Genomic DNA, 17,151 nt, shown 5'->3' with positions numbered 1-17,151 from the left:
AGCAACCTCTCATTCAATGCTACGTACCCTCTTTGTTCCCCCTTGAACCTATCCTTGCATAAACACATCCATAATCTTCCAATTAACCCTTGTTCTTGCATCCTATTTCCTTTCATTTAATCACCAAAATTCAGCCATCAATGGCTATGACACTTAAGAAATTTGTAACTTTGTCCTAGGAACAATTTAGAGACGAGTGAGGATGCAAGAACCCAAGTAACCCCCATTTGTACCTTGCAAGAGAGTAAGTCTACTGCAAAATATGTAGATGGAACCATACCACATCTGAATGCCCAATGTTTCAATCGAGACTTGTGGTGTATTGCAAGGGTTGCCAATGGTGGAAGAATCATGAGGCCACCTAATGCCACTACTTCTCAAAGGGGGGGGGGGGGGGGAAATCCACCTCCATTTCCTATAAGGTCATGATTGGCGATCATAGGAAAATGGCCCCACAACCGTTTGACACGTGACATATCTTTTGACATGTCTTTGCCAGCCCTTGTCTTGCCTTTATAGCTGCCACCACTTAGAGTGACCCCAATTAATCAAGTTTTGGTAGAGGAGCCCCAAGAGTGGGTGGGGTACCAATCAGATCAGATAGGGAGTGATTACCCTTATCAGCTCATGGATGGACCATCCCCTCTAATGTGTTTCAACATTCAAGAGGAATGTCTTATCCCCGTCTATCAGAGCACCACGAGGAACAAGAGTTAATCATATGCTACACATGTATTGATCCTCACAAAGCGTTTGAGTGCCCTTACTATAACCAAGCAACCCCCATACACTATTATCATTGTTTAGAGAATTGCAACTTGGTGGTTCATTGTCTAGGTTTGGGCCCTTAATGGGTAAGTTGCTTGGGGACTCAAACCTTAAATCTTTTTCCCTTATGTGATGGAAATCAGTCCTTACAGTTGGTTGGTGCTCGACAATGGTATTGGTGTTAACTTTGTTTTGTGGGTGGGGATGCCTTGGATAGGGTGATACACGGATGATCTAGCACTCAACTCTTTTGGCTTTTGTCCCCTCCTTTGGCATAGGCACCTCCTTTCCTTTTTTAGTCTTCTCACATAAGTTCATGACAAATGTTTCCATAAGAAAGCATATGGTGGCAATCCTCTAGTGGATTTGGCAAGAGGTGGACATTATCTATGGCCTTTCTAGTATCACTTACTCTTGTATGTTACCCAAGGATTCACAAAGTACATGCATGGTATTAAGTGCTAATGCACCAGAGTAGCCATATCAATTAAATCTTCCATGCTAGTACTTTGGCCATTAAGTGCAATCATTTGTAAGTGTATAGGATTATGAGGTACTGGTGGAAATGCTTGCAAAATACCTCAAAGAAAAGCATGTCAGGAGGAGAGAGGTGATAAGAGGAAGGAAAGCCAATAAATGTACAAGGACTAGTTCTATCGTACGTGTAGATCTCTCATGCTAAAGGCAACTTGGAATGTTAACTGCAATTAAGGTAGTGTAAGTTACTCAAGGTCAACTTGAAGACAACAGGCTCTAATTAGCAATTGATTAGCAAAGAAGTAAGCATCAATCCATAGTCCCTTATTGGACAAAAAGGTTGTTAAAGATTTTATAAAACCAAAGTTTGGAAAAGTAACATACATACTGTGCCCTCCACCACTTGCAACTTAGTAATAAATGCAAATTTCCTTTCTTTTGCTTCAATGGTTCCATCTTACTTCGTGACTCTGAAAAACTATTAACCTGCACTAACTCCTTTTGATGGCATGCCAAGAATAGAAAACTACTGTTTCCTTTATATTCCATGACAAGAATAGGAATATGATCTGGAGTTTCAATCAAAGTGATGATCCATTATCATGCCCTTCCACACTATCTTGGGCTCGATCAGATTGATACACCTCACCCTCATCTGTCTGACTACCATAGTCATCTTGACTGTGTTGGGATGCTTGGCTATCATTCTCGGCTTCATCATCATCATCATCATCTTCTTCTTCTTCTTCTTGAATTTGGTTTTCTAACACAGCTTGTGCTCTATACTGTGATTCAGGAATGATATGGGTTGGCCTCACCATAGCACCGTCCAAAAACAACCCACCTTTCCATCCCAGCCTGTCAATCTCTCGCATGGAGAATTTCACTTCCACAGCATCTTCCTTGTCCTCCTTCCCTACCGTGAATTCGCCCACATCGCACTCTACCCACTGATTATTATCACATGCCGCATCAATATTGTCGTTTTGATCCCAGCATGCTGGGCGATCGCTTCGGGGGAACCGACGAGTGAACAAGCGGTTTGACTCTACCTGGTCGCCTTTGGACAGATCCTGTAAGCTTAGCTTCACTGGGCATCCGTCCCATCCAAAAGCTGAACGCAGCTGCATCCTGAATGATACCAGGTACTTCCCTGGCCGTAATACTTGACGGAATGTGCCCTCCACGTGAAACCAGCAAACTTCCCGCAGAAGAGCAACCTGAGGAAACCTGCGCACATGTAATCGCATGGTTACAATGGAAGACGTATTAAGCCAAGACAACGAGGGAGTTCACAAGCGAAGATCACGAAGCGTGCTGAAAACTGACCAGGATCCTGAACAAGGTATCCAGTCCCAGTATTGGGGAGTAGTCCCCCAGGCGATAGACATGAGTTTGGCTGAGAGCATGTGGCATTCGCTACCTGTGGCTGGATCTAGCCAGTATCTCTGCAACCAATTTACCATAGATTTCACACTTCCATCTCAGAACACAGAATGAGAAGATAAGACAATGATCAAACAACGTAGTGCAAATGGTGACTTTCTGTCGCATTCCATGATAAACATTCTATTCCCGTTGATGAAACGATCATGCAGGCATGGATGAATGAAACAAGCAACATGCCTGATTGCCGTCACGGATGGTGATGGAACGACACAATCGAAAGTAGAGGTCACGCCTGGAGGAGGCAGAGTGGTCGGCATGGGCAGCAGAGAAAGCGGAGGGAGGCAGGAAATGTGTCCAGACGAGATCTGAGGTGGAGCAAGCATGGAAAGTTTTGTTCAAGAGAGCCAATTTGCAGACAGTGCGAGGATCTGTGCAGGAGAGAACCGTAGAGACAGCCCATTCCTCGTCAAAGAAAGCAGAAGAAAGTGGGAGCGTGGTGTCCATGATAGCACGCACTCAGGCCGATTCCCAATTTGGGCTTCAAGAGCCAATTTGGGTGTCAAAATACGCCTGCAAAGTGTAATCTTTAAATAGAAGCCAAGGTGTCAAATGACACCCTATTTTTGACCCTTAGGGGTCAAGCGTATATAACATATACATATATATAATAATCACATAAATATGTTTATAATACATCCTAAGATTTTCAAACTTCATGCCCATTGGACGGCGGCCGCACAGCCCAAATAGTTTTTTTTTTTAAAGTTTTACCCTATGTCTTCGATTTTCCTGTAAAACTCTTCGCTGCTGTTATTTTCTCGGCCGCATACAGAAAAATATAATATAAAAGTCTTCCGCGATGTAATTTTTTTAAAACCTATATGTATAACGAATTTATTAGTTTTTTTCCGATTTTCCTTAAATAATATATAAAAAGTTTAGCTACTGTAATCGGATATTCTTTATATTTTCCTCCAGTCTTATTTTTTCCCTCTTTGCGAGCGCCTATCAGAGACGGTCGTTGCTTATCCGCTCCAACGCTCGACGCTCGCGGCTCGAGTCCTCTGATTCTGGAATCCCAAAATATATACTCTCGACTCTCGACGCTGCCCACAGGGCCACAGGCTAAAGCCCATTGCTTATCCGCTCGACGCTGCCTCATGTGAAGCATACATCCACCTCAGCGGGCGCTTCTTCGCTCTCATGCGACGCTACCGCCCTCCTCGCGCCAAACATCAGGTAACCACTCTGGCTGGTCCGACCGCCCAGTGCCGCTGGCCCGAATTTGTACAACAGGTAATATAGCTGTGTGGTTGCATGAAACTTTATTTCCTTTACAGATGACATGTTATTGAAATAAATTCAATGCTTGCGGGCTTGTGTATGAGATATGCACAGCGTATTTTGTGTGTAGGGTACTGATCCACAACCTCAGAATATTTTCTTCTCTCTCATTATAAACATGGTTGATTTGGATGCTCATTTACGTTTCTTGAGTGTTTTTACAAGCCATTTGGGCTTGTCTTCGTTGTTGTTGCATGTGGTGACTGATATAATAGAGCGAAAACTACTAACCACCACACGTACACAAAGTCTAGCTGTATAAGATATAATTTATGGCTGGCACTGTTACAAGCTGCTGCTGACTGGTAGCCAAATGTGAATGCATGAAAAGCTTAAACCCCTTTAAAAAATACCAAGGTCTGTATATGGATGCCAAGATCTGCTGGTATTATTGCAGGTTAGCTATCCTCCTCTTATCCATTTCAGGCTCCCCTCCAGGCTCCAGAGACTGCAGCCTGCAGGTTTTCACATTGGCCTATTTGGCATTTGAGGTGTGAAAATTTACATTTGCTATTTATATTTTACACTGTGTATGTGTATGCGTGGAGAGATAGAGAGACAAAGACATTGGAAGCAAATTGATGGCTCATCTTACTTGTTTGCAGTTCCCAATATGTTTGTGTCTACTACTTTTGGTGCACCCTCAACATCCAAGGGCATGGCTAATAGCAGCAAATGTGAAAAGGTAAGTTGACATGCTATTAGTTTTAGTTGACGAGTTGTGTTGATTGATTTTGATATGCTTTTGTGCTAATCATTAGTATTTGGGTTTTAGGTTGGTCATTAATGTACAATGTTAAAATAATTGCAGGTGTTTCAACCTACTCTTGTGCAATTCTTTGGCAACAAGAGAGTGAATAACATTATGAATGTAGAGAGACCGAAAAAGAAAATGAAAACCGAAGAAGTCATGGAGGAGCTATTTGGTTCTAGTGGAGACTCTCAGGATGATGACAAGTATGATGATCCAGAAGTAGAGGAGTTTGAGGATGAGCTTGGTATAGATTTGGAGATTTTGGGAGAAAGCACTCAAGAGGAAGCTCTCAATGCAACTTTGATAGGCACGCAAGAGAGCAAAGCAACACAAACAAAGAAGAAAGGTTCAATACGTAAGTTTCGGCAAGAGTGGACACGTAAGTATGCTTTTCTTAAGCACATAGTCCGTGGTAGACAGGAGTTTATGAAATGCCTTTGGTGTGAGCAGTACAAACTAAAAGGTCCTTGGGGTAGAGGTAATGGCTGCAAGACGATTATGTTGAGTGCAATTAGAAAGCATAGAAAGTCTAAAGAACATGCATGTGCTGCATCACGATTTCGTAGTGAGAGTGGCGTACAATTGCCTGCACACATGGAAGTGATGACATGTAGAAATACCTCTAGAGTAATAATAGTTATGAAACTTGCATACTTCAATGCAAGAGAAGACCTGGCCTTGAGGAAGTATGAGAAACTATGCGACCTTGCTTATGCCTTGGGTTTGGAAAGCATGCCTAAACGAAACGACTACTCTTCTTACACAAATAGAGTAGTCGGAAAAGATTTCATGTTTTGCATTTCTGAATACATAAAAAAACGTCATCTTGCTGAATTGCTACAGAGTCCTTTTTATGGTGTTACACTAGATGAATCAACAGACAGAGGTATGGAGAAACATTTGATTGTATATTTTTGCTTTATACCATTGAGTGGAAAGGGATTGAGCAAAATAGAGTTTGCACGTCTGCTTCCTGTATCTGATGGTTGTGCACAAACCAAGTATGATGAATTGAGTAAAGTGTTGACTGAATTTGGACTTGAGAAGCATCGCATGGTGGGCATTGCTACTGATGGCGATAGCTCCATGCTTGGTTGTAATGAAGGTTTGGTAGCAAAGTTGAAGTGTGATATTCCCCATCTTACAAGCATTCATTGTATTGCACATAGAGAAGCTCTTGCTGTTGCAGATGCAGCAAAACATTTTTGTTGTCTTTCATATATTGATAAGGTTGCTAACAAGGTTTATTCTTGGATAGCTGCTTCTAGCATACGACATTCGGAGTTTCAAGATTTGCTTAAGGAGATGAATCAGCAAGCTCTTGAGGTGCTTCAAATACATGATGTAAGATGGTTAGCAAGAGGTAATGTCATGATTAGATTGACACAGCTGATGCCTGCAATTCTTAGCGTTTGGCAAGAAGGTGCACCTGATTGGTATGCAAAGCTGAAAACATATAAGATTCTTTTTTGCATTCACATGCTTGCCGATGTTTTGCATGACATGAACATGTTGAGCCAGCAATTCCAGGCAGATATTGTTGACATGTCTTCCATTAGTACATGCATTGATGTATGTATAGCTTCATTGAGGAGAAAGTTTTTGCTGCAAGATTTTGGAAAAGGTAGTCTGTACCTCAAGAAGTTCATGTCTGACACCGAAAGTGGAATTTTGCAACATGTAAATGAGGAGGGAAAAATATATGCACATGCGCTTTCTTATGCGAGAATTCCAGGCAAGGATAAAAAAGGGATTCCCTTAGATCCCTTTGCAGGTGATGTAATGACTTGTGTTGATCTTGCGAAGAGTTTTGTGCAAAAGGTCATTGATTGCATAAATGAAAGATTTCCAGATGTATTTTTGTTCAATGCTGTGAAGTTGTTTAGCCCACAATATTATCCTCGTGATGCAAAAAGGCCGCATGATACTTCAGAAAGGGAGGAGAAGGTAACCAAATGGCTTGATGAATTGTTGAACAGATTTGGAAGGTTTCTTGTGGATAAGCAGGCTTGCAAGAATGAGTTATTGTCATTTACAGATGTGTTGTATTATGGTTGTGAGGGTATGAATATGATGGATGCTTGGCGTGTCTTTTCTACCAATATGGAATGGCAAAACACGTATCCAAACATGATGAAGCTCTGGCAAATCATGTTGGTGATACCAGCCTCATCAGTTTCATGTGAGCGAGGATTCTCTAAGCAAAATGTCATTAAGACATATCAACGCCAATGTTTAGATGTCAAGACTCTTGAGGCATTGATGAGAATTTCACTTCTTGGACCAGATGTCAATGATGTGGATTGGGCATGTGTTCATGACATGTGGAAAGATATGAAAGCAAGGAGAGTATGTGATGGATTATGATCATTTTGCATAAGTATGCTGGTCTTTGCAATTCGTATTTTAGTTGTTGATGGTTTGATGATTTGTTGGACAGCATTGAAAACATCTTGGAAAAAGTAATTGCTTTAGCCAATCTGTTGTTCTATACTTCTTGGCTCAGACTCGATATTTTCATAATGAAAAGCTTGGCAAGATTTTCACTAATTTGCTGGATTTCGACACATTTGTTGTTGTTTCTTTTATTGTCAGCATGTTTATGCTTTTGCCTCTTGGCAAGATTATTAATTGTTTTGCGAGCTATTGTACTGATTTGTTTTTGCAAGTTTGAGAGCTGTTGTGCTGGTGTTTTTTGGGCCTATGGACCTATTAGTGATAATGTCGATGGCATCGCGGAAATGGCAGGAATGAGCCACGAAAATCGTGAGCGAACTGATGCCCTGGATGCTGCAGGAAACACAGCAGCTGCTATTGGAAAGGTGTGAAACTGGCTATCTTGTTTGGTGGTAACTGACCTTCTCAACTAATGGCCTTACAACTGCTTCTCTGCTGGTGGCTGGTGCAGCTCAGCTGCCCGACTACCTTATCGTCTTCCTGGATGCATCTCTCCTTGCTCGAGGTTGTTACACGCTCGTGCTAAATTCCTTGTTTCATCTCTGAACAGGTGCGAGATGAAATTTGTATTACTGGAAAATGGTGGCTAAGTTCATCATGGGTTTAAAGGCACAAAACTTTCAAATTCGATGCTTTTGCTCTTGAGCTCTAATACAATTCTGTCCATTGTAGTTGTTATGTTCATGCTTAGGCATCGTTGCTCATAATACCAACACCTTTCCATTCCCCTTTAGCAGGAATGGATGTGCCACATAATGTATGCTACTAAGCAATGAAAGAAATTCAATGCGTGCATTGATATAGTTATCTGCAGTCCATTATTTACATTGTTGGCACATTAATTCAAGGCACGTAGTCTCAAGCATGGCTATCGGGTTTGTTAGCAATTAGAACAGTTAGTGTGTCGAGCATTGAAATATTGTCTTCTCATTTTGGTGGGCTCATAAACAAATCTACCGAGTAGTTCTCTTTACATATTCTTTTTCTGATATCTCAAATTTAGAATCGAGAATTGTGTACGTAATCGAAAGTGACTCGAAGCCCGTCTAGGTTCCCGAAGGCGTCATTTGATGCCTAGTATAGGTTGCTAAGGTGTCATTAAAATTTTTATGATGCCTAGCATAGGGAGTCAAATTTCCGGCCTGCACGCACTTCACCACGAGATATCCCTTTTAATACTTCACAACCAAAAGAAAAAAGTTTTGCGTGATCCCACCAAAAAGTTTTCCGTGTTCCCACCAAAAAAAGTTTTGCTCAAGTTGTCTATAATCACACTCCGATGTCGTCGTCCTCATCATTGGTTGTTGATAAAGAGAGTCACTAACAATGGGTGCTTCGGTCTACAAATAACTTACTTTGGTTTATAAATAACAATGGTTGATAGAGGAGTCCACACCTCTAAGTGAATCACTTCCAAAACTCTGTTGCTTATTTCAGCATTTCATGGAAATGCATGCCTGGCATACTTGCCCATTTGGCATGTTTCATATACCTTTTGCATTCCATCCACTTTGAATTTAGGCAAACGTGTAACAATTCTATGCGTTTGCATAGATTTCAACCTTTATATATTCACGTCCCCAATGCGCTTGTGCCATATTTTCAATATCTACAATGATACATCCTCCATGCGTAAACATAGCAGCTTCAACCTCTTGAAAATTAGCATCCACGGTTAACATTCTACCATTTCTGTTGCCTTTTGCAACCAAGTGGCATTAGTTTTTCAGATCCCTAACAAAGCAGCCATTAGAGTTAAATTTGACTTGCAAACCCTACTCAACCATTTGGCCAACTGAAACCAAGTTCTTGGTGATATTAGAAACATGATGTACGTCTGACAAGTACTTCCTTTTGCCATCCTGTATAGTCAGTGGTACCTTACCAACCTATGCAATTGGATGCGCAGTATCATCACCTATTTCAACATAGCCTGGCTTTTCTAAATATCTGACATCACTAAACCACTCACCATGACTGGTCATGTGGTTAAAGGCACTTGAATCAACAAACCAAATATTTTTGCAATCTGCATCATCTTTTATCACATTGGAGTTAACCATGTGTTGCATCACAAAAAGGTGCTCAATTCTATCATCAACCTCCCTGTTGGATAATGCATAGTTGCTTTGCTGCCACCAAGGGAAAGAGCTCGTAGGCGTGCATGTAGCCACATTTTGTGATTTGTGAATAAAAGTACCAAGTGCATATATATTTGCTTCTATCTGTGTGCGACTAGAGACTTGCGTGTCTAAAATGGAGTATATGTGCTTATAGACGAGCTTATAGATGGGAAAATAGATGGGCTTATAGACACTCTTATAAGTGGCTTATCCATATGAACCTTTATGCATACAAGGAATGCATACGTCATATCCATATTTCCTCAAGGCTTATGCATGCCGCGCTAGTGCCCTTAAGAATTATTCCCTTGGGCCCTTATGCACTTAAGGCTATGCATATGTCCCACTTGCATGCCTTTTAAGTTTTATGCCCATGGGCCCTTGTAATGCCCTTAAAGCTTACACATATATGCTTGCACTTGTATCCCTCCCTCTCCTCCTATTCCCTCTCTCATTTTTATGAGAGGATGGTTTTTGTGCATTCTCTTTTTTTTTTTCATAGTTTTAGGACGTGTCTATAAGCCCATCTATCGTGTCCGGCTATCCATATGCTATGCTATACATAATGCATATGAAGATACAGAAGGGGAAGGGAAGGGAAGGGATGTGAAAGGGAGAGGGAATAGGGAAAGAGAGGAAAGGGAACATGGAAGGGAACAGGAGGGAAGGGAAGGGAAATGGAAAGGAGAGCAAAAGCGAGGTGAAGGGAAGGGAAAGAGAGAAAGTGAAAGAGAAGGGAATGGAAAGAGGGAAGAGGAAAGAGGGGAGGAAAGGGAAGGGAAGAAACAGGGGAAAGGGAAAAGGGAAGGGAACGGAAGAGAAGGGAAAAAATTAAGGGTCCAAGAGCCGGTACATGACGACCTGTAGCCGCACAACTCTAGCTCATTGCTCTCACTGAGCATTTTGGATATGGTCAATGGCACACTTAAAACGTTTGCTCGCTAAAGATGCAGCCAGCACACCGGCCAATACTCCCGAGCTGGACATGAATGTCTCCACACTTGATAAGCAGCTCACAGGACAAGATCAAGTGGTAAGCGCATCCTTCATTGTTCATGACAGCGACCTTAATATTCCACACAACATCAATGACCACACATAATTTTTCACAAGAGTCACAATTGTCTCATGGGTCGAGTTTCTGGTATTCTAGGGATGCTATTGATTCGTCAGGTTTGACGGCAATGATGATGATGCGACTATGGACCACTTCTCCAGCTCTTGGGCGTAGACCACCAAGGATCCCCTCCAATTTTCCATATTGTAGCATTCAGGATTTTTGCGCTTCTTAGCTACACGTCCAGATGCAGCTCTTCATTACAATAGGAGTCGAGAAGTCTTCTTCTATACACAACTTGATAATTTGCAACTGGTATGCCTACATTAACGGGATTTAGAACTGAGGGAGCATATGCAACAACTCACTAGATGTTCTAGCAGCAACAAATTGTCAAGTTAGAGTCTCTGACTTGACTTAACACATTGTGTTCACGACCATTGCATAATTGTGGAGGAGTAAAAGGGAATTGTGGGAATGTAGGATTGAAAGGAAGAAACAACAGAGAACCAAAATGGGTTGCTCTTTGGATGACTCTTCCCTCTTAGTGTTGGAATGTTAGCTACCTAAAGAAACTATGCAATCTCAAATTCAGCGCAATGCCAGATTCTTCAATTATGAGTTGGGGGCGCCAACTCCTTACGTATTGAATTTTAAAAGAAAATAGGCATTTTGTGTGGAAAAAAAAAATGCCACTTGTATTAAGTGATATTGACAGTATGGGAAGGTTCTACTTGTAAAGAGGTTCAAATATACCTCCTAAATGAAGAATTTGTTAAAAGAACTCAAATTTTATTAAATATTACATGAGGTATGGTATTGAAGTTCCTTTGTATATATTTGTTCAATCCCCCTCATCCAAAAGATCGGCCCCTCCCCCCTCACATATTATGACATGTATGTAAGGCATAGTTATGCATAAGTGTTCATGGCAATCCAAATGGCACAACAATAATGGCAATTGATCCATGACATAATCGATACTATCGTATCATCCTTTGTAGTGTTCATCTTGAAATAAGTCACTCTTTCTTGTTAATGCTCCCTTGTGTATTGGACTTAAAAGAGTTGTGTTTTGCATTCCTTACATACCATTGTGATGAAGGCTACTTTATTTTTACTTTTCAGATCTAGTTATATGTCAAATGAGTCTGTTGTGTTGTTGATCCTTTGTTGAATACATCCAATTCAGTTAAACTTCAACCTTGATAAGGATTTAGGGGCATGAGTTTTTAGTGCATGCTTGCAAAAAGTGCAACAATTGCTAAGAGCCTTGTGAACCATCTCACGAACTTCTACCAAAGGGTTAACAAAATCATCAAATAACTGATTTGCACCATGATTACTTGTATGAGCCTTTAATAAGCATGTGAAATTGGAGGGGGACATGGAGAATTTTGAATTATATAAATGACAACCTCCATCATTTGTAAAGATGCCAAATGCAAATGCTCACTACAAAAACTATGACAGACCTTATTCATGCTTTTGGTTTACATGGTTTGTGGTGAAATGCCATAGAAGAGAGATTCATGCCAAGGAAAAGAAAAATAAAAATAGATCACTAGAATTAAGTGGTGAATGTGATGTGTATGTCTCGTGTTTGTCCAGTTCGCGTTGGCATACTACAAAGTTGAATGTGTCCATGTGAAAGATGAGGAATGACGTTGGACTCGAGATCCACCTAGGATGCTGAGGATACCATCATGTCCATCCATGCATTGTTTTCCCCGAGTCGAGTCTCACTCAGCCAATATACATCTTCTCTCACGGTGCATGCGAGAGTTTCATGTTTTTCTTTAAGGCTAAGTGGAAGAATTGCCTGATATTCTCAAGACTTGGAGCCTTTCTGTTATGGAATCCAATGCCAAGATCCACAAGCTCAAGTTGAATGTAGAAAACAAACCCTTGTGGAGAGAACAAGTTGCGGCCCTTGATCAAGACTCCAAGTGACCTCCACCGAGATGTCGATCCTTTTGACAAGCCAAGAATCACTATGTGTTATCATCCACACTTGCATGCATCAGTGTGAGTTGGAAATAGTAGAGAAATCTTGAAGATCCAAAGTTTGAATTCTACTATCGACAAACTATCACAAATCTGCTCCAAGATCTGCCTGTATCTAGCTAGAAGTTGCCCCAAACTATGTGCCTCTAGATGGAGATGATAATTGGAAATTGAATCTGAATATGCTACTAATCAAGGCGCTTATTGGAGAGGAACAATCGAGCGGATATATGGCTATAAGCTAGCTAGAACAAAGTGGGAAAGAGGTCAACTTGGTCTAGCAATTATTGGCCGATACTAGGTGAAAAAGACTTCTCAAGGGAGGGGAGGGGAGGGGAGGGGAGGGAGAGACTTATATAAGCCCCCATCTACCCAAGAAGGGGGTTTGCGGGCCAACTAGCCCCTAAACATTGTCAACCAATCTTGTCTGGCCAACCAAATTTGGTTGGCAAGCTAGGCCTTCGTGGCCATTGCTCCCTTGCCCCTAGCCTCCTTGTGACCATGAATAGACTAACGAAAGCCCTTTACAAGGCCCTATCCTAGGCTGAACTAAAATACCTATTTTGTATAGTGCTCCAAAGGGTACCAAGGAACTGACTCACCGACCCTAAGACTGGGATCTCCTTTTTAGCTCATGCTTGACTCATCCCTGGACTTGAGCTAACAAAAGAGCCATGACATTCTCCTATTTGGGTGCTAATTCATTAGGGGGCATTTGAGCTTAAGAAGGGCCTTTTGCTAATGATGGTAATTAGTAATAGGCCAATAGGATTGAAGGGCTGTGCACTTCTTGTCTCCTTGGAATATACGGGCAAACTCGTACTATTAGGCTATGTTAGTTGTGTCTGTTACCTAAAGGTGTCAGCCCTCTACTCACAATTGTCAATCCTCTACCTACAATTGTCAGTCCTCTACCTACAATTGTCAGCCCTATACCACCTACAATGGTAGACTGGACATGTCCTTCCACCTACAATGGTAGACTGGACATGTCCTTCCACCCGATCATGATGTTGGCTCTCGAAATTTGAACAATTTTGACTCGTTTCCCTCGTGCCTAGCATCTCTTCTTCTCTATTTGCTTCATTTGACCCAGGTGCATATAACTTTTACTCCATTTCTTTAGCTTTTCTAAACCTCACTTTGATAGCAGTGCAACAAAGACTGAGAGATGAGATAGAGGAGATATTGCTTCACAATAGAAGGGATGCTGATAGTGATTGGGTTGGAGAGACATTTCAAAAGGGTGATTGGATTTTTCTACAACTATTTGCAATTGGGCCACATCGAGTATGACAACGAGGTGTGATAGAGCACCATTGGAAGAGTCACTTACAATGATTCAAGAAATGGAGCAATGGAGATCTCATTGCCATCGTGAAACATGTCTACACTCCACAAGATGTCCATCTCTGCCAACAGACTCACTTTCCATGTAATTGTAAGCAGAAAGGAGTATCTAGCTAAATTATTTGCATTTTGTTATATCTCACAAGTATGAGGTTTATCTTGCAGACTTAACTCTTGGCAAACATTGATTGTTTCAGATATATTTCCTTCCAACTTAACGGAGGAGCAACCACTACAAAGCCTTACAAGAAAATTCCCAGCCTTTCAAGCACATATTGGTGAGGCATTGTTTTGTGGTAAAAGTGGTGCAGACCTTATTAGAGATAATGTATTCTTTTACCAACCCTCATATATAGTGCCCAAGCATGATGGTCATCTTGGAAATTTAGAAAGCATAGCCCCCATCCCTTCCATCTGTTGAATGACCAGCTCCAGATAGGTTGACTATCATGCTTATGAAGTCAAAGATGCTTGCTGATATTAAAGGATTTATGAAATATACAAAGCCAACTCGCTCAATAGAGCACTAGTTGGGTATGCCCACTTCATATCTTTGTTGCCATTTTTTATGGATTTACACTTTTGAAAACACCTACATGTTTGTGTGTAAGAAGGTACTAGCAGAGCACATGGTCTCTCTATTTGGAGAGCAATGGAAAATTGTAGAAGGAGAGCACAAAAATGACATATTCAATTGCAATGTTATAGAGTCTACAATTTCATTTAGATATGTGAAGGCTCGTATGACACTATACATTTGTTTTTCTTATGAGCATTGGATGAAGTAGAATAATTCTTGAGTTCCATTGCAAGCTAAAGTACAAACAGTTTTACCTCTTCAAATATGCATTACAGTACCCAATGGTGCTATGGAGATTATGAGTGCAAGTACACATTGAAGTCTCTTAAATGTTAGAGAGCATCTCAACATTGTAGTAGTAGAAGATATCAGCAATGCTAAGTCTAAGATGAAGAAAAAGAAAATTTGATTGCGAATGGTTCCAATGATATTTGCGAATGCCAATTGGAAATTGGAGGGTTTAAGCATGGTTCATTACAATTTGCTTTGCAATGGATTTGCATTACAATCTTGTAAGCTTCTAGCTAGTTTTTCAATATAAAGTTCTCATTTGACCTTTATTGCAATGATGTGGTTTTATAAAGTTCTCATTTGACCTTTATTGCAATGATGTGGTTTTATATAGAATCTTTTAAAATAAGCTACAACAAATTTAGTTCCAATGAATAAAGAGGTTTTGAAAATCATCTCATCATATTTCATACAAGTTTGGGACACGTGGTCAAAAGTTTGGATTAACCATAACTTGAACACCACTAATCCAAAATGAGCGCTTTATAGCTCTTTAGATTCCATTTTTCAAGCGCTTTCCAGCGATAGGTCATATGATAGGGTTTTGAGAAACTTACAAACATGTTATCCATGTCCCCTTTTTTAAGTATTCAAAAATGGGAATTGGGAAATTCCCAAATTCACTAATATGGTGTTAGTGCCTTTCTCCTTCTCCTTCTGCTTAAATGCAAAATGTTTCACAGGTGATATTTTAAGCATTTTCTTCTTCTCGGTAGTTTCAAATATTTCAGTTGTAGGGTCAACTTGAGCCAGTGGGCTATCTAGATTGTTAGGAGTAATTGCATTGTTCAAAATAATGTATATAGCTTTGGCACAAACACTCCACACATTTGTTTCAATAGATCCAAATGCATGCAACCACAATACATTTGTAAGTTTAGAATACCCAAATACTTGCAACTACAAAACATTCAAACCTTCAATATCTCTAATTATAAATATTCTGGTAATTTAACTCACATCAATATCTAAATTCATGTAGTTGCATAATATATATTTCCATGCATTACCTACAACATGCTAGCCACAAGATGTGGCATTTTGTTTAGTTGGAGTAGGTTGATTAAGGAATTTGAATTCCTCACCACTTCTCAACTCAAGATACTTGGAGCCTAGGCAAAAATAAGTCGTTTTGTTGCCCTAAAATACATAAATTCATACAATATGAGTTAAATATTATAAATTACTAATGCTAATAGAAAAGGAAGAGAAAAAACACTTAACAGGTTAACTTGAACATGAATGCCATGCAAACTATCATGAGAATTGCAGTTCTCTTTGGCAAGTCAATAACACAAAGACTCCAATGAGATCTACAAAATCTTCAAGAAGCACATTGTAAATGTCAATAGTTTAAAACATGGAATAGAATAAATAAACATGAAGGAATATGATGCTTCTCCACATGTGTTACGCAACTAGCTTCCTCTATTTTGGGAAAGCATTGTATTATGATTCATTATGCAAACCATTGTATTCTGATTCATCATAGGCCGTGGACCAATAGTGCCAAATAAGGGCTAGAAAGCTAGGCAAGGATTTAGGGTTAAACCTCCCTTCAAAAGGTCTGTGTATAAAAGCCAAGAATGTTGACTTGGTCTTCATTCTTCCTATTGCTTGAGTTGTGGAATAGAGAGCAAGTTTCCTTCATCCTTGTGTTGGTGTCCATTTGCCTCTTTCTTTTACTCTTGTCATTGTTGCTACGACTATGATCGATTCCCCCTTCACCACACCCACATTTCCCTTCTCTTCTTCTCATTCCCCTCCCCCTTACGATCGCCTAGCAACTCGGATTGAATCCAAGGACGCTGTCCATGACAACATCGCACAATCGCATACAAATCAACTCCCACAAGGAAGTTGCTTGGAGGACGAGCTCTCCAAAGCGGCTCAGTTGAAGATCCCCAAGACATGTTAGTCTCTGTTGAAGGCTTAACAAATTTGGCGCCATTGTCGAGGAGGTAAGCAACCTTGCTTGTTTCTATGTTGTTGTTTTCCTTGTCTTTACCCTTCAAAAACCGTTAGTTGGTAAGGAGAGTAGGAGAGAAAAAGTGGCTAGAGGGCTGGAAATTGATGAAAACGTGTTCCTTAGTTGTTGTTTTTGTTATGAAAAGTTTAGATTATTGTTAAGTAGTTCATTCTCATCAAAAACGACCTATCACAGTCAGCTTTTGGGCTAGATTTGACCTGTAAAGTGACTTGTGGGGTCAAAATCCAAGAACTCTCATTTCATTTTCAAAAAGTTGTTGTTTTGTTGTTTTTATGCATCACATAGTCAGTAGAGCACTCACACAACACTGTACATAAATCACAAATTTGAAAAACTCCAAAAAATTGAATGAAAAGGTCAAAACACGAGTCAGCGTTCTTGCACACTGCATTAGCAGTTCTAGGCCGCTGCATTAACTCCAATAGTCACTAACAGGTATCACCAACTCCTGTCAAGAAAATTTAATGCAAAAGCCATCCAGGATTATTAACAGCGCACTGCATTAATCATGTGGCCTGACACTTAGCAAAAATATCTCATCCAAAGAGAGCCAGTTAGTTGACC

At 40.4% G+C, this 17,151-nt stretch overlaps 2 protein-coding genes across 2 annotated transcripts; one reads left to right on the top strand and one right to left on the bottom strand.

The window, feature by feature from the left end:
- Positions 1-1,572: 1,572 nt before the first annotated feature.
- LOC147612630 (putative F-box protein PP2-B12) lies at positions 1,573-3,152 on the bottom strand. The gene is made up of 3 exons (XM_086782817.1): positions 2,872-3,152; positions 2,575-2,693; positions 1,573-2,475 (listed from the first exon to the last, which is right to left on the bottom strand). The coding sequence occupies exons 1-3, from the start codon at positions 3,136-3,138 to the stop codon at positions 1,827-1,829; spliced, it is 1,035 nt and encodes a 344-aa protein (XP_086638943.1). The 5' UTR covers positions 3,139-3,152; the 3' UTR covers positions 1,573-1,826.
- Positions 3,153-4,398: 1,246 nt separating this feature from the next.
- Positions 4,399-6,165, top strand: LOC147612629 (uncharacterized). The gene is made up of 3 exons (XM_086783552.1): positions 4,399-4,663; positions 4,790-6,058; positions 6,142-6,165. Exons 1-3 carry the CDS (start codon positions 4,511-4,513, stop codon positions 6,163-6,165), a joined length of 1,446 nt encoding a protein of 481 aa, XP_086639678.1. The 5' UTR covers positions 4,399-4,510.
- Positions 6,166-17,151: the final 10,986 nt, after the last annotated feature.

The sequence above is a fragment of the Cibotium barometz genome, chromosome 45 (genome assembly GCF_041138505.1).
Source record: "Cibotium barometz isolate CiBa-2024 chromosome 45, ASM4113850v1, whole genome shotgun sequence".
Taxonomy (NCBI): Eukaryota; Viridiplantae; Streptophyta; class Polypodiopsida; order Cyatheales; family Cibotiaceae; genus Cibotium; species Cibotium barometz.
This window is presented reverse-complemented; position numbering and strand designations above follow the sequence as displayed.